The following is a 26,099-nucleotide window of genomic DNA, read 5'->3' on the forward strand; positions in this document are numbered from 1 at the left end:
ATATGTGGTCTTGCATTCACCTGATGAAACATTGCCTTTTTGCACTGGAACTCATTTCGGCATTTTTCCTTGGTAGCAGCATCAACACGAACTAGCATTTCGCTGTACACCATAGTGTCGAGAGTTTTACTTTTTTCAAGATACTGTCTTTGCGACCCTGCCGACAGGCTTACTGACTGCAAACCAACCCTGTTTTCAGCCTGTGTTGTTGAAGCAAATCCACTTTTCATCACAAGTGATGATCCGATCCAGAATTTTGTCCTTCCATTGATATTCGAGTAGAATAGTGCATGCTGAAATACATCTATCCTTATCTGCTTGAGTCAGCTCATGCGGCACCCAGCGATTGAACTCGTATGTCAAAGTTTATACAATGCATAGTGCAACTAATGCGCATGGCACTAATGTCTAACTCCTTAGCAAGCTCTCGAGTAGTTGCATACTGTCTTCTTCCACAAGTTCTCTTCTCACACGCAGGCCTAATCAACATCAGTTAGCTGGTCAGAGTGCTCTGATTCTTGAATGTCATAGTTGCTTAGTATGTGATGTAAGTTTTTCAAAGATGTTAGTAAGATATAACATCTGCAGTGTTTTCTAGCCTATAGAAAGGAAAAGAAAAAGCACTTGTTTATTCTGCCTTACAAATTCAGCAGAAAAATATGCTTTGTAAGCATTTTGTAATTTAGATATTTTCTTACTTGGTTGTGAATTCATGTTTTTCAAAATATATGTATTTTTATAGGAACCACATGCTAATGGTCCACTTTTTTCTGAAATGCACTTCTATCATCGTGTTGGGAAACCACATCAAAGTAAGTTTAATTTTTTTTCACTGCCTCCAAATCAAAATTATTTTATTAAAAAGTTCTTTATATTCTGAATTTAAAAAATATATGTTTACAGTTTCCTTAGATATTCCCTTTAAAAGTTGAAACATGTTTGGTTTATGATTTTGAATAGGAATTGTTCGGTGATTTCATATTCTAATATTATTTGTTTTGCATGAAATATTGCTTCATTTTTGTTATGTTAAAGGGAACATTGTGTGTATTAATAATTTAATCTTTATCTTGTCCGATTTAAATGGAGAACTGCATATGTCCTTTTAGAAGTATAATAGAACATTTTGTATCATTTTTTCTTCTAGTATTAGAACCAGAAGAAAAAATCTGATGTGTACACCACATGACTTCCTTGTACGGAATATTAAATTATACGCATTTTTTCTTCCATTTTATTTAAACTTATTAGATTGAATTAAACCTACTTCGCCGACAGCACATAAACCACAATAGAATAAATGCATTCTTTAAAATTCACTTTGTTTACCATAGCGACACTGGCGCTAGGTTTACTTAACAGTATTATATTTCATTCATATTATAACTCAGAATGCACAAAATGTATATCATTTAAAGAATTATCTAATCGTTGCCACATGTTCTATTCAAATACTATAATAAAGCTAGAACTATGTATAAAAGAAATTAAGCAAACAAAACAAAAAAGAAAGTTTTTCACAGACGTTTGAGTATTTCTCATTTAATTAATTCAGTTCTCACTTCGCAAGAAGGCAAAAATACGTAAAAACTCAAAATATCTATATTAAAAATTACAAAGTAAATCTCAAACGCTTATTTCCTCGAAAAAATTCCAGAAAGAATTAAGCATGATTTAATTGCCAATAATAAATGAATGCGTTATCTTTGTTGTTGCGAAGCTAAGTTTCTCTAGATTGGCAACAAATCCACTAGTCTCCTGTTTCAAATGTAAACATCAATGGCCACCATTAAAAACAGACTTAGTGGCAATTAAACAACTTTAAAATTGCTGAAAATTCTAAAAATATTGCTTGCAGATTTACTAAAGGCATAAAATCCTTAACTGGAAGATAAAAACAACATAATTCAATCATTTTTAAAGCAAAAAATGTACAATTTACAAACATATAAGAGTAAAGAAACTGAGATCACTGAGCCGGGTAATAGAGTGGATATATATATAAATATATCAAAACTAAAAACTTTCTGCGCATGCGCCGCGTTGACACATGCGCATAGGCGTGCGCGTAAGACCTTTTACGACTGCGCATATGAGTGTGCGCAAGTGCAGAATACGTTTTCGCGTGCACGTTTTATGTATAATGGACGTATAAGCTAAAATTATCTAATTATCTATTTCAGTTAATGTTGATGATTGTGTTGTTCCTTAATTTTCGAATTGGATCCGGCTTATTATTTTTTGCAGACTGTAAGAGCAATTTTATAAAAGTAAGCTTAAACTTTCGATTATATCAAATAGAATGTCCGATATATATTTGTTAATATGTAAAGGATCTAAAGCGAAAGTATGTTTTGAAATCCGAAATCTGTTTATCAATTTTACGCTGCTCCGCGGGGGGAACGCCGCAGCGGGCGCGTAATGAATTGGAAGTTGATCTGTCAGCACTATCCTTATCTTCAGGGCAGATGTTTTTATTTTATTTGGCTTATAATTCCTTACCAAATTAGTATTTCATCTCAATGTGCTCCGTCTTTGATATGATTTAAAACAAGTTCCTCGTCTTTATAATTCCCTTCCGATAGCGAAGAACGTGACAGAGGTTAGTGAAAAAGAAAAAATTTCGATTGACAAATTAGTCGGTGTTCTCGACACAGCAATTATAGGACTTGAACAGCGGAACTTTGTAACTGAACAAGAAATTATGTCTGTTTAATAGAATTAAAGAGAAAGTATTATCACATGAAACGAAGCAACTTACATTGAAAGAAATGTTTAATAAAGTAAACAAATAAATATTAAGCTTTTTCTTTTTGAAAATTTTGATACCCTTTAGATCATAATTGTTCTTTATTTCATAAATTACGGTTTCATATTTTTAATTTTAGAATTTCTGCATGCCATCTTACGAGATTTAAACTGATGATCTATAATCCGGAATCACCGAAGTCCCGACGAGTCCGGATTAACGACTTTTGACTGTACTTCCTTTTTACTTCGTACAAGGAAGTAAAAATGATGGACCAGAAAACTATATTAAATATTTTTTTTTTATGAAATTAAGTTAGGAAATAAAGAGTTATTCACTGATGGGTAAAGGAATACTTGCTTTTAAATCGTTACATAGGTAGATTCATGTTTTATAGATTCAAAATTTTAGTGTATAATATTTTAATCCGTTAACGAGCCCGCCCCTTGGAACGAAATGCTTTGAAAATAGCCGTGTTGTCAGAAAATAAACCCCTCCAAATAAAATCGCTTTCATTTAATGAAATCTCTCTAAGATGGCCCAGCCTGGGGCAGCATGTTTGCTTCCCCTTAGTGTAATGGATAAGGCATAGAATTGCCTCCCCGCTATTGAATGGCAAGAAATACTTCTTGGCTTTAGTTTCGCCTCTCCTCGTTCTTTGTACTTGTAATAGTTTGTAGACTTGTTTCTTTTAATATGTGACATCCGAATTTTTCGAAATCTTTTTAGGATTTTAGCTGCCAAGCTTGTAAATTTTCAATTATTCGACAGGTTTTATTGGGCAGTATTTTAAGAAATTTCATTATTTATTTTGTTACACAATTTTTTTACTATTTACTTATCTATTTTATTTAGTTTTAGTAGGCCAATTTATTTTGGGAAATTAAATTTTAATCCATTCTTTTACCGACTCAGTTTTCATGACATTATAAGTCCATATATATTTACGATGAGAGTACAATATTTATCAGGAATTTTTGGAAAATTTGGCATACGTATTTATATTTTAGCGTTGAATTTTTTTCAAAGTTGTTCGTTAACAGTCGAGATCATCTTCGTAAACGCTTGATCTTTTCAGCATGGAATTGGTAAGTAATAATCTTCCTAATGTTTTTCGGGATTTTATAGCAGTTTCTAGAATTTTGGCGGTTTTCTACAAATATTTTGTTAAGTTTAGCTATTGTACAGTTGTTACTAATGTGGGATTTAAAACCAAAAATGTATTTCTTCGTTAATTTGTGAGATTGCATTTCGAATTTAAACGGAAGTTTAAATGAATTTGATACAATCTTACCACAGACTAGAAAGAATTATTTCTCTGTGTTGGATGGATTTTCTCACTTTTCCGTATTTTATACATTAAATGCATAAAGCAGACATGCACAAAAATCCCTTTTGATTCTTACGGTTTCAGTGAAATGAATTGTAAAATATATTTATTTTTTAACTTCAAAATGTATTTGCTTGTGTATGCATAAATTTAAAATCGTGGGACTTCCACTTACAAATTATATGACTAAATTGCAGTATTTAAGCTAATAACTGAAATTATAGTACTGAAATGACATAGAATATAAGAATAATTATAGTCAATTTAAATAAATTTCTATTCTATTGTAGTCTATTTAAATAAATTTCTATTTTCATTTAAAATTTGTCATTATTAGCATCTCCCGCAGTTTTATGCAATCATAGGATTTTCCGAATTCTATTAGGTCCTTAGCATAATTTCAAGGCCTAATAGAAAAGTGATAATATGGAAAGACTATGTCTTAAGTACCAATAGCCAAGTATTTGTAATTAAATAATTAAATAAAAATAAATATTGAATACCAGCCGCTTTTTTATTTATTTTTAGTGGTATAACAAAAGATAAACAAGAATACTATTACATCTAAGAATTATTTAGTAAATTATTTTGCTAATTTTATATGAATGAGGAAACATGATAAAAATGTTTTAATGATTGAATTCATCGTTAAAAATCAAACATACCCCAAAATTCCTTTTTCCCAAAACTGCATAAAAAGTTTTGATTAAACATGATTTGAATGAGTTTTCCAATTCTGTTTTGAGTGATATAAATTGGAATATAAATATTATTAAATAAGGATATAAATTATTATTAGTAATAATTTTTATATTATAACTTAGCAGAATATTGTTTACCGTTAAAAATTATATCTAAAAGAATTAAATTTTGTAAAAGAATAAAAAATATAATTAACTGTTCCATTTTGTCCTTTATGCATCTATTTATTAAAAATGTAATCTGGCTAGGGAATTTACGACTTATATATGAACTGAAAATTGGTATCTTGACAAAACTTGTCAGAATATAAAATGCGTATATTCTGTGATATTAATGTATTAATCATACTTCTGTATACGTAAATGCAGTTTGTAACTACCAGCATAAGTATCGTAATGGATTTTATTAAAACGACAAAAACTGAATGCATGGTCCTAGCATTATCAAACTACGGCTCTTTATCGCGTTAAGTATTGCTTGGGTCGTAACCATCACAAGTTTTATTTTTCAAATATTATTCCAAATAAAACAGGAAGTGTTAAACGATATGCATTTTAAACAGTTTTACTTTTTTATATGCATAGAAATGTTAAGTAGCTTTAAATTGTACTTCATTTCTGAAACTTCTGCGGTACTATTTTTAGAACAGATCAAGGACTTTAAAGAACAAATACATTTTAGTAATGTGCAACGTTAATGATATAGTTCAAATGTTATTGAACAGCTGTACGATTTGTAACTGGCACTAGAAGAAGCAAAATTTATCTGATGATCCAGTCTTCATTTAATGAATTAATAGAGAATGATACAGGGTGAGCTGTTAGTCAGCATGTTAGTTCCATACAAAAGCTAAACTACTTTCTTTTTTCCCACCGACAGTGAGGCAGCCAATCTACTGGGGCAGTTAGCATAGGCAAACTACTATTTGCTTGTACAAAAACTGTACTTAAAGCTTACAGCTTATTTTAAATAAATTTCGTATACTGAATACAGCTCCCCCAAAAAGCTCTGTTTTCTATCTTATTTGTTTTAGATTTCAGATTAAAAGAAAATAATCAGTTCTGTTTCTCAGAGACGGGATTTCTGCCTGTTTGTTTTTCATGGTTTTCTACATGTGTAACCCAGTTTCCCACTGAAAGGGCTCCACGAAGGCCCATAGCTCTCGTAAATAAATAGTGGAAAAAATACAAATTCATGTAGATTTTATGTAAAGTAACATCGATTGATCGATGTGTATCTTTTGCATTGAAGAGGGGGGGAAAAAAGAAAACTGCAGTTTTTGACACCATTAGGAGTCATACATTAAAAAAAGAGATTCTTCTGTCTAGTAGAAAAGGTTATGCTATTAGAATATGACAGAGTAGATGTGGGCTATTTGCATAAGGTGAGGAATGCTTTCGTGAAGGATTTTCGTAGGAAAGCTGACCCGTATTCACATTCCACAGGTGGAAAACCACGAAAACAAATCATGCGCTCAACATTTTCGCCTGGGATCGAATACCGGTTGAACTACCAGTATTCGGCTGCCACAGATAGGACTTCTACACTTACAAAGAGCCTTTCGCTTAAGAACTGTTTATCACCTCTTTCCTTCCCCGATGTTAGGCTTTTGTCATTATTAGGGAACATGTTTACTGTTGTTTGATTTCAATGAATAAAGGCAAAGCAGACAAAGCCTCTCAACCTGAAAGATAAAATGCCTTCAGGTAGGATTTATAGGAAACTGGTTCGCGTTCGTTTAATGGATCAGGGAATTTCATGCATCCGAATTTTGTTTATGTTTCTTACATTTAGCTTAAAACATACGAGTACTTCTATTTTAAGAAAGAAGGATTTTTTGGGGAGTATTTTATAAGGGTAACTTACTTGTATTAATGTTACACATGGAGGGAAAATCACGAAAAATCCGTACAGTTAGCTGGTTCATCAGTATTCGGAGCTAGGTTTAATTGTGGTTCAATGATCTTAATCACTTGTGTTCTAATGGGCCTCATGAGCTTCGCATTTTTTTTTTTTTTTTTTTGATCAGGCTAATTTATGTCGAAATCGTACAAAATTTACCAAAATTTAAAAAACTGCTTTCTGATGAAATATTCCAGTAATTTTGATTTATCAGAAATTTCGAAATATGTCAGGTTTCGAGTATGTGTACATGTGAGCATATAACATTTAAATTTAGTCATTTTAAACATAAATCAGATAGCATATCTTTTATGATACGTTGAGTAATCTTCAGTACTATGTAATTAATTCCCTAAATATGAAAGTATGTGAAACTTAAATTAGGAATTATAGCAAATCATTCCATAGAAATATGCTATGCCAGTATTAGTCTAGAAAGGATCAATTATGCGTAAATATTGTAGTAGGCATGTCAGCAGTATAGATATCATTAATTTAAAGGAGATAATAACGATATGTGTGCCTTTTGTTTTAGCATAGTTCTGCTCCCGTTACTTTTAAGCTAAGCATATCACTTGAAATAAATTTCTTTCTAAAATCAGAGGTATATTATGAACAATTCTTCTTTATAAATATAAATAATTGAAATGCTTAAATTTGGCATTCTAATAAATATTTTATCTTAAGTTTTTGAAAAATTGAATTTATTTTAAAATGTATAAAAATGAATTAAATCCTGAATTTTTTCCAGTCTTATGATAATAAAATTTTAGAATCATCAGTTTGTATATCCGTATATATTATAAGAAAGTATCTCATTCTTTTTTGAGGGCTCTTGTGATGTAAGTGATAGTAGATCAGACTAGCAGTCGGAAAGTCTGCGGTTCGTATCCGTGCGAGAGCATAGAGGATTTTTCATATTTTCTCCTCAGAAAAACGGAATGTATGGAAACGTGATAGATGATTATTCGTGAACATATGAATTAGGCCGATAGAGTCTTGTGCTTCTTCTCTTTCGCCCTATAAGAGGGAAAAAATAAGGAATTATGCCATTCTCCCTATCTTGCTACAAATCTTGGATGTTCTTCCAATTAGAATTTGGAAGACATTGTTGGTAGAAGAATAATTACAGCACTGCTGAATTTTCGCATTTCTTGCTTTGAAAAAAATCCAAGGTCCGCCTATTACTCCGCCTTTCGCAAATTTTTCAAATTTACTTTTTCTGGTATCGCTTTTCCATTACAGTATGTTGATAGGTAAAACAACCCCATAAAACATTTTTTACATAATTTATGTTCAAGTTACATTAAAACACAATTTTCGGAATTAAACTTCCTACATATGGGTTCCCTCTTTTTTGATACTTCTAGTAAAATTATATTAGGAGATAATATAATCAATATTTCTTTAGTAAATAAATTATTATTATCTTTGCGCAAGTATTAGAAAAACTTCTTTTTGAGCTCTCAACATATATATATATACATTGCATTTTATAATTTCATTACACAAAAGCTTTATACCTTAGAGAGTATATCTTTTCTAGTAGATTTCGTATTGCTTGAATTTTGAGGGAAAAGGAAAGTCAAGATTTTTACAAATAAAAACAATAAAAAAAATGTACTTTCCTCCGTTCAGTGCTGTATCTCTTTACTGACGTGTGTGTGCGATTATGGCAAAGCCTCGAGGGCTATCTGTCTAAGGGGAAGGATGCCTTCGTGGATTACTTTCTAAGGAAAACTAGCTTGTATACACATTGCATATGGAAAAAACCATGAAAACGCCCATGCAGCAGCCCCGTTTGCGGGATTCAAACCTTGGACCGAACAATCAATGTTCAGCGACTTTACTGCTCGGCCGCTGGTGGGCAAATTAACACCAATAGATAGGCTGTTTTCTCCCGAAGGTTCGGCCTTTCTGTAAATGATTAGGGGAAACTGGAAAAGCAATAAAATTATTTTTCACTCATGAATCGGCATCTTCAAGAAGCATCGACTCCCAATGAGTAAAAGCGACCATCTGGTAAGATGTATTTTAGCATAAAATTTTGCAAATCCAAATAACATTAATTTAGAGAAATTTTTATGGATGCGATATATTAATTCTTAGATAAAAGTATAAAAGTAAGTAAAAGGGGGCGATGTAGGGTGTTTTTTGCTATTTTTAATTTTTAGAATAGGGCCCCAAACATATTACTGTCGGCCCTGTATTTAGATTTGCTAACTTTACTAAAGCACGCGATATCTATCTTTTAAGATGGGAATATTTCACTTCCGGCGAACTTTTTAAGGAAAACTTACATGCATTTAGGTTTACATATAGAGAAAACCATGAAAATTCCATGCAGCTGATCTATTCCTTCGCTGAAAATAGAAGCCTAGAAGAAATGATAGTGTTGTGTTGCTTCTGCGACTAGATTTCTCACTTTGATTTTGGAATTAGAAATATAATTACAAAGATCTCCACTAGAGGAGATCATAATTCATCATTTTTTCACACATATAAAATCTGGTTAAATATGTTTCCTCATTTATAAATTACAGAAGTTTTTTTTTTTTTTTTTCAATAATTCTGATATTTTAAAGGAAAATTTTCATGGTTTTTTTTTTTTTTTTTTTTCCTTTCTTGTAGCAGGTTTAAAGAGTCGTTGATTGAAACCACACTAATTTTACCTAACAATCGGAAAATGACACAAATGACGTGAACTTTCATAATTATATTACTCACTGGCATTTAAAAAAAAAAAAACTTAACTTGGGTTGAAGATTTGAAGATTACCTCAGAAGAGTTTTTTTAATTTCTTAATTTAGATGCCATACACTCTGGTAATACACATCTTATAATGCATAATAATAAGTCTGGTTATACTACAGCCATATCAGTGGCCGATAAGACCGCTAAATATTAGTTGTTCGATTTGAATTCAAACTCAGACGAACGAATGTGATGGCTGTGTGATATTTTTCCATGTATAACATGAGTATGAGCTATTCATTAGAAAGTCCTCTATGAAGGCCATCTTTCTACTTAAAAGCAGATAGTCCTCGTGTGTTTTGCTGTATTCAAATAATCCTAGCCTTCAAACTACAACGCCTATCACTCTAAATCAAGAAGAAAGTTTTCTAAACAAGATTTTTAAATCTGGCTGTGGGGGTTCCAGTGGCAGTGGCTTTGCAAATGCGGTCAAGAGCAGGAGACTGACATTAATTATGAAAGGGGAAAGTAAATGGCTGTGTTAGGGATCATAAGGGGAAATGTATTTTAAAAGAAAAGTGTTTTTATGTCTCATTCAGTATCAGTATATCAGGAATATATATCTTGCGCTGGAGATAAAAATGTTTTTTTTTTTTTTTTTCGTACAGTGTTGCCATTGCTCGCATTGAAATCGCTGAGTTTGTTAATCAAAAATTCGTTGAAGTGTTACAAAATATGAAATCGATAATAAAACAATTTTTAAATTCAAATTAGGGCTTCCTCACGCCGATATTCTATGGAAGATTACGTTATTCAAATTTTGATGGCTCTAGGTATCGTCGCTTTATCAAAACATACATACATTCATGCAGACTTTTAATTATTTGATTTCTTTAAATATAATACAGGGCGATAATATTTGGTGGCAGCAATTTGAAAAGTGATTCACCATTTATAGTTTTCAATGCAAAATGCCAAAATGAAATTAATAATCCTTCTGGGCAAATTGCCCCTTTGGACTAATAATGTATTGTAATGTAGCGATGGGCTGATGCCTAGCAGTAAGGGTTTGGAATCAAGAATATATTTTGCAGAACCATTATATTACTTGCAAGTATTTCATTAACTGATATCGTTAAATTTTGAAAGTTCATATAAAATTAGAAAATATTTTATTTTTAAATAAATGTTCAATTTATGTGTAGAGAGCTGCAAATATTTCACTCAGTTGTTGTCGCAGAACTGTAATTTTATTGGGGGGAGGAAACTAGGAAATTCCACTAGTTAAGTAATGGAAAATCGAGAAATTTTTGCAATCGAGGAGCAAAACGCTTTTTTCTGGGAGGGGGGTGGTCTATACCAGAAACGAAGCAGTAACATAGATAACTAGCATGTAACTAAATAAAATATTATACATTTTTTTAAATTAGAAATTTGCATTTATTAATCAATTCAAGAAATGCATACAAAAGCATTAAAGTCAAGATTCTGTTTAATTTGACGGTATTTTTAGACATTATGCTGTACATAAAACGGCTTTTCTTCGTTAAGAAGTTAGTTTTTAAAAAGGTACCCTTTTTCATCGAAATCGTTGGCACTGATACGAAATGAAGGGCGTTTCATACTATACCTCAAATTCCTGGCCTGTAAGACGCGCAGTGGTTTATCAGGTAAAACTTGTGAAGAATACTTAGACAGAAAAGGATTAAGTACCTATTTTAGTGATAACATTTTATACAACGAAAACGGAACTGTTGCATTTAAAAATTAGCAAATACATCGGCGTTTCTTAGAATCCCAGAAATTCGGCATCACTGTTGCTAAAATCATAGTTATTTTCACTTAGGTTGTCACTGTAACTAGATTTGCCACTTTCCTAAAACACAATGTCATCCTATTTCCACCTAGTGCACTGCTAATTCCACACTACACAGATTTGTTGTAGGATAAAATTGGATAATAAGATAAATGTATTTTTCAGTGTTAACTTCATTCTGAAGAATTTTCTGCAGTCTAGTTTGCGTCATTTTATTCATAAGTCTCAAATTAAAAACAATTTAATCTTTATATGTCATTAGAAAATTAACCAAAAAGCAGCGACCCCAATGTAATTAAAAAACAGTCCTTGTGAAAAGGTTGAAGGCCATTTGGGTTAAGACTATTTTCTCAGATACTCGGCTACTTCGCATACATGTAACATAGCATTCAAAATGAAAAATTCAATATTTACTACAAATTCATTGATGTAACAAATATCTGTCTTTCTACTGCTACTTTAATAAAAGATGTTATTTGCCTTACAGTTTATAGTTCACTAATACATTTTCATTGTACAAAATTGCGTTCATTCGGAGAATTCAATTTGTGTTTTCCTCTGTATAAAAACTGAATGTAGAGAAGTTAGATGTTTAAACAACCCCCACATTTTCTGAAGACCACAAGCAAGATTATCCCCTACTTTTAACACCCCCTTCGTGAAAAAAGGGGTTCTAAATTTACGACCTGACTGCATATAAGGTGATTTCATGGCGGTGACCAATTGCTAAAACCGCTGAATACTGGTAATCCGACATGGGTTCAAATCCGGATGAACGTGCTTGTTCTATGAAAGTTTTCCAGAGTTTTTCTATGCTCAGTGTGGATGAGATCTAGTTCCTCTTAGAAATTCCCTCCATGATAGTTTCAGTCCTCTTGTGCAGAATCCAAATCCATTAAATTTTCTTTATTAAATACAATTATAATTCTTTCTTTTTAGAGAAATCGCAGAGAAAAAACTGTAAACATCAAATCGAGTGCGATTACGAATATTTTAAAATAGTTTAAAATTTTGAGTGGGAAAGCTTTTTTAATACGTTCATAAGCAACTGATAATTAGGGGAAGAAAAACATTTTAAATTGGCATAAAACTTTGTCGATTTCTACAATAATCTATATAAATGCGTTTTCAAAAACTTCTGCTGAAATATGAAGAGTTGTATTTGTAAAGCATTTATTAGTGAGATCTGTAATTATATACTCAGCTTTCAGTTTTCATAACCTTACAGTCATTGGAATAAAGTCATTAAGCGTAAGGGGGGCGAAAAAGGAATTTTAAAGAAAAGATTATTATTAAATAATGACTCAAAATTTCCTGAGTTAGTATAAGTAATTTTGTTGACCTCTCTCAGTCTTACCAATATTTCTGTGTAGATATAGAACATAATTAAATATCAGTAATGAGTATCATAGATAGGGGAGGATATAGAATGAGCATCACAATATATAATTGTGTTTGTCGCAAAAGCAGCCACTTTGATAAATGAACATAGCTGTCTGGAATCGCGTGAATGTCACGTACATGCTTTATAATACCAAGAATGTTATGAAAATGACGGTTTTTTTATATCAACATTTACTGAACTTTCCAAAATGTTTAAAAATATAATATTTAAGAGTCAGCAAGTTTGTTTAAAAAATTGTATGCATTTCAATCATGGTGTTTTGTCGCTATAATCAGAAGCTCGTCATCGATATTTAGACTTTTTCTCGATAAGCTACCGAGTTCAAATTTTGTACTCACACCGTTTATGGATGGAAATACGGCAAGGTAAACCGAGTTTTATAAAATTCAATTTAGAGGTCTTAAAATTTAATGTTGAAAAACTTTTTTGCGCATATTTCCATTTAAAGAATAAACTAAAAATCTCACAGATTTTAAGTTTGCATCACTTTACAGAGCGTAAAATAGCTTTTGAAATAAAATTTGCTTAAAATTAATATAATTTCTGATTTTGGGTGAATTTTTAAAACTTTTATGAGGTAAGAGGAATTTTGGAAGTAAAAGACAACCAAGAGGAGAAAAATAATTTGTCATACAGATTAATGGGAATAAGAGCCCCTTTGAAAAATTCCTGTACAGTTTGATAACAAGAATAATAGATTCTTAAATAACGAAATCAAATAATCGAATCACATTGTCAAAAGTATAAGATTTATAAATTTATCAAGAGAGCTGCATGTTTTTTATTATTCGTGATATAAATTTGTAAAATTTTTTTAAAGAGAATTATTTAATCACGTGTTCCCAATAAATTATATAATACATTATTTTTCTCATTTTAATTCATTAATAATTTTATGAGTCATAAATAAAAATTTATTTTATAAAAACTTGTTTATTTTATTTAATACTTGTTCTAAAACGGAAATTCTTAATTCCTTTTATATGTATACATTCACTTTGTAACTGGTAATAAATTTGTTTCCTTAGAGTCAGTGTAAAGCCTTTATCTCAAAACATCAAGAAGACTTCTCCCCGCGCTAATGACAGTCATTACCTATTGTCGTCAGGGGTTGTGCAGACCCTTGTCCGCTTAGGCAATGGGGGTTGGAAGACGTACAAAAGTACGGGCTAGACGTTTTTGGCGCATTTTTCCGCTATTACAAAAACACTGGAAGATCCGTTTTCGAGGGTACATTTAAACTAACAATAATCCGTAACGAACCGTTAAGAGACCTGCATAAAAGAACGAGAAAATACAGGTCAAACCATTAATGGGTTAATGCACTTAAAATGTTTATAAATTTTCATAGCTATATAATACGACTTCATTTCTATTTAAAATGATAATAGAAAACTAATTAGGGTAGCCTTAAATATATATATATATATATATATATATACATATATATATATATACATACACACAATTATATACATATGTATGTGGTGTGTATATACATATGTATGTGCAATTATATACATATGTATGTGGTGTGTATGTATATATATATATATATATATATATATACATACACACCACATACATATGTATATAATTGCAAAACAGTTTAAAATATATACAGGGGTTGGACAAAAATATGGAAACACCTTTAAAAAAACATGTTTATTTGCTTAATATGCTGTAGGAAACCCATTGGCATCCAAAACAGCTTGCAGTCTTCTCGGAATGGATAAATACAGTTCCTGTATGTTTGCCAAGGGAGTATTATACCATTCATTCTTCCTGCAAAACGGTGGCAAGTTCAGATAACGATGTTGGCGGTGGAAAAAGAGAACGCACTTTCCGTTCCAATGTAGACCACAAAGGTTCGATAATATTCAGGTCTGGTGACTGTGGTGGCCAGGGGAGATGGGACAACTCATCCTCGTGCTCAGAAAACCAGTCCTGGACAATGTGAGCTGTGTGAACAGGGCCATCACCATCGGGGAACAAAGTTTGTACCATGGGATGAACTTGATCAGCCAAAATGTTCACATAAGTCTCGGCAATCATGTGCCCTGACACAGTTATCATGGGGCTAGCAGAAAACCACGATATGGCTGCCCAAACCATAACAGAACCACCGCCATGTTTCACTCTTGGCAACAAACAGTCTGTATTATAGGCTTGAGTTGGCGTTCTCCAGACGTAAACTCGGCCAGAAGTGGGAAACAATGTGAAAGAAGACTCGTCAGACCATATTACTCGCTTCCACTGCTCTATAGTCTATGCTATATGACTTAAACACCACCTTTTCCTGTTATGGGCATTAGCATCACTGATGAGTGGCTTCTCAATTGCAGCACGGCCAGCAATTCCCTGTTTGTGAAGCTCCCTTCTAATTGTTTTAGTACTCACAGGGTTCGGTACCACAACATTAATTTCAGCAGTAACTTTTGCAGCTGTGGTCTTCTTATTTTTTGTCACAATTGCCCTTAATGATCGTCTGTCACGATCACTCAGGACACACTTTCGTCCGCGCTGTGATTTAGCAGATGATGTTTTCCCGCTTTTCAAATATGCGGAATAAATCTTTGATACAGTACCTCTTGAAACACTAAACACCTCGGCTGCCTTGCTTACGGAAGCACCTACCATATGTGCTCCAACAATTTGCCCACGTTCGAAGTCTGTTAACTCTGACATAATGCAATGACAACCTCACATAACAGTACTCCGACAACAACTGAACTGTTTAGCACATTTACGAAGTTGTATAGGTGGCATCAGTAGTCAAAAATGCCAGCGCCACCTACATATTTCATTAAAATCAATCTTTCTTTTCAAACATGCATTTCACAAGGTGTTTCCATATTTTTTGTCCATCCACTGTATACTCATGCCTAGTATTTTTGCACATTAAGCTGTTAAGCTGCTGAAGTATGTGTATCATAGTAAGTAAGGCATCTTATTATATGTATGTGTGGGTATATATACACACATATATATAATAAGATGACTTGGAGTAAACTTCAACAGATTAATGATGGTTCTCTGTGTTGTATCTTGGGGAGACTGTATTGTATAGTTAGAAAGATGACACTTGAAGGAAAGATTTGTAGACTTCTTTCACCTCTTTCAAATCCAGCTACTGAAATTGTTTATTACTAAGATTTAAAAAAAAAAAAAAAAAAAAAAGGTGCTGTAATAAAAGTTATGGTTTTATATTCATAAGGAAAGCCAAGGCTGCAATAGTGTTATTGCTCAATAAAAGTTAAATTGTGTAGTTTCCATCATCCATCTTCTCTGTGTGATGTTTAGCATAATTTTTTATAAGTTTTTTAATCTGATCTGAATGCTTCAGTGTAGTGTAGATATGAAGATCCAACCAATGTTTAATCAGGTTATATTTAATTTTAATTTTGGTACCAATAATTACATCAATTAATAGTACAGTGTTAAGTTTACACAATTGTATGTACATTGATTATTAATTTTATTTTTTATCTTGTTTAAAGTAATTTAAAAGTTTGTTTTTTTATGCTCAAGATTTTCTTCTGTATTAAAGATTTAAGATGTTACTAAATGAAAGAAATAAGCCAAAAAACATTGAATTTAGAATATGTAATTAAATATTAACATACATTATATCAGAACTGCATTATAGTTCAGCAACTTATATCATGCATTATATAAAGTGAATTTGGATTTGCATTCTCTTGAAATGTACTGCCATGTAGCCTGTATTTTTTATAGTTTTCGGGTAAAAATCACCTAGTTTTTCATATTTTCAAGTTTGCGTTTATGGTATTAGTATATGTGGCTCATGCTACTTCTGAGCACTAGCAACACTGTATTGCTTTAAGAGGGTGTATTGTCTCTTTTTGAGCAAATTGTTTTCTTTTCACAGACAATTTGTATTCTTGTGATCTAAATCTGCAAAAATATGCTGAAATGAACAGTGCTATAGGCATCTGTTGCCCAGTAGGTACTGCATTTACGAGTTAGTAAAACAATATAAATACGATTGAAACAACTTGTTCTTTGTATTGGTGATTAATGCTTTCATTAAAGCTTATAATTTGCAAAGCATGGAAGCAATTAAAAATTCTCTGTCTTGAGAAGTTCTTATAGAGTAAATATCTGAATTTTAATGAGATGGCTCTGGCAGATATTGAATTAAGTTTTCTTTGAACTGTGTTATGATATGTCTAAAAGCACAGAAAGTAGAATTCTTACCTCGCAAGATTTTTAGTGTCTAGAGTTGTTGAAGATTTTATGTAGGATATGTATTATAATTTAAACTGTTTATAAATTCAAAGTGGTTAGACTAATAAGTATTGGAATATTATTCAGATCTTGTGGAACCATAGTTATTGAATTTTGGGTAAAAATTTACAAATAAGAACATAATAAATGGGCACATCAGTGTTGTGTAAATTTCATGCGTTGTCTCGCTGTAATTCATTTTGGGGGGGGAACTTCACGCAATTGCCATATAACAAATTAAATTCTTTGTTAACAGTTTGCCCGTTTGGTAGGAATTCAAAGTGCCACTATACTTTGATAATCAATTAAAGCAGTCAACATTATCTTCATTGTTCACCAGTTTTCATGTGGTCTTTTCAATATTGGTTGGCCTTCAAGCACCATTCACTTCTTTGTCCTTTGATTTATTCATCATTTTCTTTTTTTAGTTGAAGAATGGAAACGAAAGAAAAAACTGAATTTTCTTGGTATGCCAAAGTTTATTGCTTCAGGATCTCATGAATACAGGAGTGTAAAATACAGATTTATGGTCATGGAAAGATTTGGTGAAGATCTGCAAAAACTACTTGATAAAAATAATAAAAAATTTCCCTTAAAAACTGTATATACATTAGGCAAATTGATTGTAAGTATATTTTTGTAATGGATTATTCTGTATGTTGTTATTTTTTAAAGAGATACTCCCTTCTTTTGCAAGATGTTAGTTATACGTAGCATGTCTTGAAATACGGAATTATTTCTGTGCTTAAAAAATTTAGTTATTATTTTTTATTATTTGAAGCATATAATCCCCCTTTTTTGTGTGTGTTTATTCTATCATAGAAAATGTAATCAATAATAATATTTTAGCAAATAAAATCAATTATTATATAAATTGTAATCAAGGAATTTCTGAAGGGTATGCTACATTCCCAATATTTTACGTACATGTTCCCATATTTGCCGAGTTGAATGCGATTTAAAATGCTTAGTTTATGCTATTTTTAGCTAAAAGATATTTTACATAAAATACCCAAAAGATTTTGGATCTCAGCTCAACACAGCTGAGAATTGAATAAGCCTTCAAAAAGGTACTCGAGTACTTAGGCACTGAGAAAACAACTTTGCTGAATTCTGTTAGGTAAATTGCCTTCCGAGAATTCTAGTATCGTATGAATAGAGATGTACAAGCAGTGTCAAAAGTGCATGACTATGGAACGCAATAATATGATGGTTGTCTTTAAATTGTTATCATATTACTAAATTTGGCAACATGGCATGAAAGTTTTCTGAGCTACTGCACATATAACATGGGGAGTTAATCAATGTGCTTAGTTTTAATTGTGATGTTTATATCATTTAATGTAGTTAAAATGATTGGACTGTAGAAAATATTTACTAACAAATCGACATTGTTACTCAGGGATTTATAGTAACCAGAAAAATAGTATGTGATATATGTAAATTTTGCTGAAATATAAAGTTTATATAGCTTCAGTTTTATATTGTTAATAAGTTTATTTTGTTAGATGTAATTCCTCTTAATTTTTGCAGTTAGATATCCTAGAATATATCCATAGCCATGGCTATATACATGCTGATGTCAAAGCTTCAAATCTACTTGTTGGTTATGGTCCTGGAAGAGAAAATGAGGTAATTACAGATGCCTTGTAATTATTTTATAAATTAAATGTTACATTTAATTACTTCTATATAAAAACAGATATTCCAATAATTGTAAATTTGAAAGATGTTGTTTGCTGAAGAGATAAGTAGTAGTTGGTCAGACCTGCTGAGAATAATCAAATTTTTAACTTATTCTCGAGTAACTTGAAATTTGTGTGTGAGAAAATGTGTTTTAAATCAACAAACTTAATAGAATGGGATGTATACACAGTTCTAGAATAATATTTATTCACATACTATGGTGGTTATACTGTAGTATAGTATAATATGTATTATTCCTGCAGTAAAAGACCTTTTGATCTGTGCTCTGGAATCTAATTGCATATTGGTGTTTATATTAAATACGAGGGCTCAAACTTTAATAGTGGCAACACAGCTGAAAAAATGCTACGCAACAAAACCAAAGAATATCGCGTATACCACACGTAAACTACATACCTACCTTACCTCTCAGCAAAAAGACTCGTCTTGCCTACGTCACGCGCATGCGGAGTGACGCGAAGAACGGATCCTTTTATTAGCTTGCGGTCTAAAGTAAGTGTTGTCACAATGTTTTCAAAACAAGAACAATGATGTTGGATAAAAATTGAATGTGCCAGAAGTCGTACAGCACGACAGTGCCATCAAGGGCTTCAAGAGGCTTGCGGGGAATTTGCATTGCCTTACAGAACCGTAGCAAGATGGGTGAAAGCATTCAATGAAGGACGCCAAAACATGGCAGACATGTTGCGGCCAGGTCGTCCGTGTGTCAGCGATGCAGACATGCAAGCTGTTGCCGCACTAATGGACAGTGATCGCCGCCAAACGATTCGTCAGCTGGCCGGACAAACAGGTTTAGCGCATACGGCTGTGCTGCACATTCTGAAGGAACGCCTGTCCATGAGAAAAATTGCTTCCCGATGGGTTCCACATCAATTGATGGAAATGCAGAAATGGCTACGATACGATGCAGCCCGAACCCACCTGGAGCGCTATGAGCACGAAGGAAATGCTTTTTTACGCCGTATCATTACGCTGGATGAGACTTGGGCCCGATCGTACCAGCCAGAACTGAAAAGCCAATCAAACGAATGGTGTCATCACGGGTCACCACGATGTTCGAAATTTCGTCAGAACCCCAGCAGTGTGAAAGTTATGGTGATTCTCGTGTACGACTGTGATGGTGTCATCCTAACGCATACCGTTCCCCCACAGCAGACCGTCACTGCGCAGTATTACTGCTCATTTTTGGAGCACAATCTCCGACCAGCTTTTAGAAAAAAACAGTGACACTTTCTGCAGAACACTCCTCTCATTTTGCATGACATTGCTCGGCCGCATGCAGTGCAAGCTGTGACTGATTTGTTCAAGTGATGGGGCTGGGAAGTGCTTTATCATCCACCATACTCCCCAGATCTAAGCCCTTGTGACTATGACTTAATTCCTAAGATGAAGGAACCACTTCGTGGCACTCGCTTCCAAACTGTTCCTGAGATTCTTGCGGCAGTAGACCGGTCCATTCAAACTATCAACAAAACAGGTGCTGCTACATGTATTCTGTGACTTCCACATCGTTAGAAACGGGTTGTACACAGTGCTGGCGACTATATTGAAGGACTGTAAAACATGGTGACATGAATCACTTTTGTATTCCTTGTAAATAAATAGTTGCCACTATTAAAGTTCCAACCCTCGTATATTGCATAAAATGGTCTTACTATTTTGTTATCAAGAATTGAAAATCAAAGATGTGAGCGGACAGAAAACAATCAGCATTTCTGATGGTCTTATTCACTCAACAAATTAATAGTTTAAAGGTAAAGAACAAAGAATTACGAGTCAAGGGGTTTGGGTTAAATAGTTTCTTTCATTGATATACAGATTATATTATTGCTCTTTGTTTTGTTTGTTATACATTTGTTTATCAACAAAGTGTTGCAGAATGAAAGCATAGCTAACTGTCTGAGCATGGTGAATGTAATTCAAGGCTCCCACGTAATTGTACTATCCCCAAATAACAAGTAATAGACTTTTGATCTATCACACCATGTCATACATTGATATAACAGAACAAAGCTGTAGTACTGGGTTCATCTTAAGAGAACGTTAGAAGTGTTAATTTTAGTGAGTGTTTCATTTGGTCAAATAAGTTGCTACTTGGAGGAGTTTCAAACTACAACCCTGTGCTGCTACCCTTATGTGACGAGGAGAGATACAATTAATAAAAAATGTAAAAAATATATAGTAGGCATTGTCCAGGGTGAAAAGGAGAGAGAAGGATAAGGGGACACTTTTCAAGGGCCATACAAAATTTGGAAGGAAAGATTAATAAAATGGGGAATGAGAAAGGGTAAACACAATTTTAAAAACTCACAAAGCAAGAACATACAATTTTAAGATGAATATGTGAGACTACTGATTGATTTTACATTTTAACAGAACACTAAGAATATAGAATTTTAAAATCAGTAAATATGATTACTGATTAATTTTTGTTAATAGCTTCTAAATAGAATATGTTTGCATTTTGGCCAAGATTATTCTTGGCTACATTTCATATCTGAGAGTTTATTTTTTTGAATATTTTGGTAATCCTTCTCAGGTTACTGCTGAACAAATTTTGGGACCTGGTCATAATTTTCACAACTATATCACAAAATACACTTGCACTTAAGCTCTGCACGAGATTTGTGTTTATGTTATTTTGGTCACTGCTAGTATTAGTATATTTGTTAGTTGAATTCTGTATTTGTACATGTTTTCATTCAGAGCTGGTAGCTTATAGCCAACTAACTACCAGTCTAATCAAATGTTTTGCTTACTGCTTTAATTTTGGGATTTCACTGCATTCTCTCAATGATGCTGGATGACCTAATAACCTGCGGCCAATTCTTATAACTATAATACTGATAATATCAATAGTTTGCATGTTAAAACTAAAACTGCAGCACGTGGTCCAGGTAATAGTACACATGAAATTGAAAATTTCAGTTTCTGATTTAACTGGCATTGATGGTTTTAAGAAATCAGCAAAAACTGTAAAACCAAAAATTGCTCAAGTTAAAAACGTACCTATTTCAAATAAATCTGATGTTTTGATTAATGTACCTCAAATAATAATAATGACTGTAATATTGATATGAATACCAGCTGGAATACTGGGCTCGTACAATCCTTAAGAGACCTTAAATTTTTTGGAATCGATTTTTGGTCCTTAATTTTGGCCAAAATCAGCAGAAGGTTCTTAAATTTTAATCATCTGAAATTTCTGTCTGTTTTTGCGACTGCCATTTTGAGTGTGAATAAGCATTTTGAAGGAATATTTTTTGGCAATTCACTGACGTATATGGTTGTCTTTTGAATGGGTTCATGGATTATAATTTGTTTCTATTTCTAATATAAATGTTGCAATACTCGAGTTTCTAAGCAAGAAGTGAAACATAAACATTTCAAAATTCATTTTTTTTCTAATAAAGAGCTCTTAAACAACTTTTCACTTTAGAGGATGTGAATTCTTTTATTAAATAGTTCTAAATTTGGCGACTTATCAACATTTTGGTGATTTTAAGATCAGTTTCTATAGGAAATTTTTAATTCTGAGATCTGAGAATTTTTCGGTGATTTTTCTTAAAACATCGTAACATTAATAAGTTTCTTTAAAATTTTAAAATAATGGTAATATATTGAAATTATATTTAAAAAATAACATTAAAATAAAACATTTTTTATTTTTCGCTGTCATATTATAAAGTTTCATTTTGCAACTTATTAAACAATATTTTGAATCTGAAAAATAAATAAAGTATGATGCTATAAAGCACAGTTTACGAAACAGCTCTTAGCAAAAGCAAAATTAGCTATGTAATTAATAAAAAAGGGTCTTTTTAATTTTTTTCTTTTTAGTTTTCCCCATTTAATTGTCTCAAAATATTCAAAACTATCAGAATATGCATCAGTTTTCTCTATAAAATTAATTTTACACTTCCCCCCCTTCTCTTCTTCCCTTTTTTTTTTTTTTTTTTTTAATAATCCAAAATATTTCTGGCTTTTTGCTGGTACAGAATTGGTAGGGATAATTTTTCTTTATGATTTTAGACATTGCAGCTTGGAATGTTTAGAAGGATTTAAAGGCAAGATTTATAGAAATAAAATTTAATAGTGGCTATGTAAATCCATAATGACTGAGGTTATCTAACTGCCTTAATTAATCACTTATAACTAACTGCTTGCCCTTAAAAATTATTTCTGCATATTAAAGTGAATTATTGCCTTTCATTAATTCTCACTGCACTGAGAAGATAAAGCTAAAAAATGTAAGAATTCATGTAAAACTTATTCTTTGCATCTAGTGAGACATAAAATAATGCGAAACATTCTATCACCTCTGGGTGCTTTAGTGGCTTATTGGAACCTTAAAATATAGGGTGGTTATAATTAAAGTTCCACTTTAAAATGGTCATAAAAGGAAAACTACTGAACCAAATGTTATGAAACTTGGTAATCGTGTGAAGGAAACCATGGGGATTTATAACTAACTGCTTACCCTTAAAAATTATCTCTGCATATTAAAGGCAGTTATTATCTTTCATTAATCCTTACTGTGGTCACAAGATAAAACACAAAAATGTAAAAATTCATGTAAAACTTATTCTTTGCATCGTAGTGTAAGACTTAAAATAATACAAAACAACTTATTACCTCTGGTGCTTTAGTGGCATATTGAAATCTTCAAGTATATTAACTGGGTTGCAATTCTTGGAACTCTGCACGAAGCTAGGACACTAATTGCATTAGACAGAGCCCAACTAACTTTCAAAACTTGGCAACTATGCCTGCATCAGGTCTTTCAGGTTTGTTCTAATCAGCAGGTCTCTCTCTAGACAAGCTGCAGCGGTGACAACATTCAGTCTTTTGGGTTATGAATCGTGCTGATCATGATCTTACTTCTAATTTTAATCTATGCCATTTGACATAAAATCTACCTGCTGTTTACTAAACCTCTAAACCCATGTTTCCTAACGTGGGGCCCACGCCCCACAGGGGGGCAATGCGACTGTTAAGGAGGGCAATTAGGAAATGGACTCGTCCAAAGTTTAAGGGGACAAAGGACGTTCTAAATATGTTTCATGAAGTCAACATTTTTCGAAATGTCATTTTTTATTCCCCAAAATAAAGAAAAATGTGATGTATACGTATAAAAGTTTTTAAATTGCGGTGCATTTTAAATATTTTATAAAGAATTCTCGCTGTAGACATGGACATTTAAATGCTTTTAAAGGCAGTTAAATAACTGACATATTGTGCTTTCCAGACGTTTCTCGCACATTTCAGCCAACGAACTTATTTTATTTTTTACTGTAGGAATGGCAACAGCAGCTGCTTTCAGCTTTGTTTATATTGATCTTATACGTAGCGTATTCGGAAACTAAGTACCGTTTCATTCTAGCGCTGTGGTAGGCGTCCCGCGCATGCACACTAGTCTTTCTTGTTCACTGACAATTGTCGCCATTTTGGTTGCTCTATGTTGTGTTTTCAGTTTGCTGTGCACATTCAAAATGTTTAAGACAATTAGTTCTCCCGCTGACTGTGAGATTCATGCCGTGATTAAATTTTTGAACGCAAGGAATGTTAAACCGGCCGAAATTTATCGTCAAGTGACAGAAGCTTACGGTGAATACACGATAAGGGATGGAATGGTGAGAAAGTGGGTAAAAATGCTTAATGCAGGTCAAACAAATGTCCACGCCGAGGCTCGGAGTGGTCGGCCTTCTGTTGTCACCGATGATTTGGTAAAGAAAGTTGATGAAGCAATTCATGAGAACAGACGCTTCAGAGGCATTTCCAGAAATTTCACGTTCTGTTTTGTTCGAAATTGTGTCTGACCGCTTGAATTATCGCAAACTGTGTTCCCGATGGGTTCCAAAAATGCTCACTGATGTTCACAAAACAAAGCGACTTGGTAGTGCCCTGACATATCTCTCGCAGTACAGTGATGAGGGAGAAAACTTTTTAAACCAAATTGTGACAGGTGATGAAACTTGGGTGTGTTATTTCACACCAGAATCGAAACAACAATCGATGGAGTGGAGACACACTCATTCTCCAAAAAAACAAAAGTTCAAAGTGACAATGTCATCACAAAAAAATCATGTGCACTGTCTTCTGGGATAGGAAAGGCGTTTTGCTTACTGAATTTCTTCCCAGAGGTGAAACCATTAATGCAGCACAATATTGTGAGACTTTAACAAAACTAAGGTGTGCCATTCAAAACAAACGAAGAGGAATGCTCAGTAAAGGAATTGTGTTGCTCCATGACAATGCTCGGCCCCATACTGCTGTTGTCACTCAATCGTTAATTCGACAGTTTCATTGGGAGCAGTTCGATCACCCGCCGTACAGCCCGGACTTGGCGCCGTCCGACTATCACTTGTTCCTGCACATAAAGCGCGAGCTTGGTGGCAAGCGCTTTGGATCTTACGATGACACGAAAAATGCTGTGGAGTCGTGGTTATCGAAACTGGCGGGAAGTTTCTTTGACGACGGTATACAAAAACTGGTCACCCGCTATGACAAGTGTTTGATCATTGGCGGAAAGTATGTTGAAAAATAGTTTAAGACATGTATTTTCATGTAAAAAAAAAAAAATTGGATTCAAAAATTTTTTTTTTTTTTTTTTTTTTTTTTTTGTCCAAATGGTGCTTAGTTTCCGAATACGCCTTGTATTTATTTCTTTCAGCCCTTAGTGAAATGAGGGACTGATTTACACGGCATTTTTAAACCACAACTCTCCTGTTCCTAACATTTTTCTATACCTTTTCCCGTCGTCTTTTCTAATTTTTAATGAGGTTACTCCTCTCGAGATCAGTCAATTCAAAAAATAAGTTATGGCAATTCGCCTAAAAAATTATGTGACGCACTACTACTACAAATCTTAATTCTCTTCAAAATTTTGTTTCCATTTCAAAAATTATATTAAGCATTGCTCTTTCTGAGTGCTGTCGTCAAAAACCAAGAACATTCACATTTATTCAACTCGATTTACATTTGTTGAATTTGATTTCCTAACAATTTGTTTCAACAGTTCATGTCATTCCACAGCACTCAACATGACACAGTTTGATATACTCTCAAAGCTTTGAAAAATTTATTAACAATTTCAAAAAGTCCTTATATTTGAAAATAAAATATAAAGGCCCTTATAGGTGTTTAATTTTCCTTAAAGCCCTTAGTTTTTGCTTTTAGTGTTTATTTTTTTTATTTTTTTTTTATTATTTTTTTTTTTTTAGTGAACACGTTATTTTTCCCCGTACCAAAGCCGAAACTAAATAAACAACTTTTCTTCCTAATATGGAATGTCAGATGGTGAATCATACTCCCGGAAATAGCTTTTCCCCCTTTCTCTGCATTAACATAACCTTGGGTTGCACGAAGAATACAGACAGGTGCCCGTCGTTCTATTGGTCAAAGAATTGCGAAAGCAGTAGAAAATTCCAGTACATTCGGCATTCTTTTCCTCCCACCCACACTACACTACTACACACGTTTGAATTTCTATCAAGATCTTAATAATTTGCATTCTCGTTCCGCTTGGCCAGTTCATATTCAT

General features: G+C 32.8%; 1 protein-coding gene across 2 annotated transcripts in view; it reads left to right on the forward strand.

Annotated features, from left to right (window-relative positions):
* The window catches only part of LOC118203578 (serine/threonine-protein kinase VRK1-like), a 99,543-nt gene that overhangs the window by 18,073 nt on the left and 55,371 nt on the right, over positions 1–26,099 (forward strand). For both annotated transcript variants that reach the window (XM_085815876.1, XM_085815877.1), the window contains exons 5-7: positions 743–812; positions 17,278–17,474; positions 18,383–18,481. In XM_085815876.1, the coding sequence (XP_085672002.1) occupies positions 743–812; positions 17,278–17,474; positions 18,383–18,481 (366 nt within the window). The remainder of the gene's footprint in view (positions 1–742; positions 813–17,277; positions 17,475–18,382; positions 18,482–26,099) is intronic.

This window comes from Stegodyphus dumicola, chromosome 4 (assembly GCF_044657685.1).
Source record: "Stegodyphus dumicola isolate Sdum_Otavi_A_Nest chromosome 4, ASM4465768v1".
Classification (NCBI taxonomy): Eukaryota; Metazoa; Arthropoda; class Arachnida; order Araneae; family Eresidae; genus Stegodyphus; species Stegodyphus dumicola.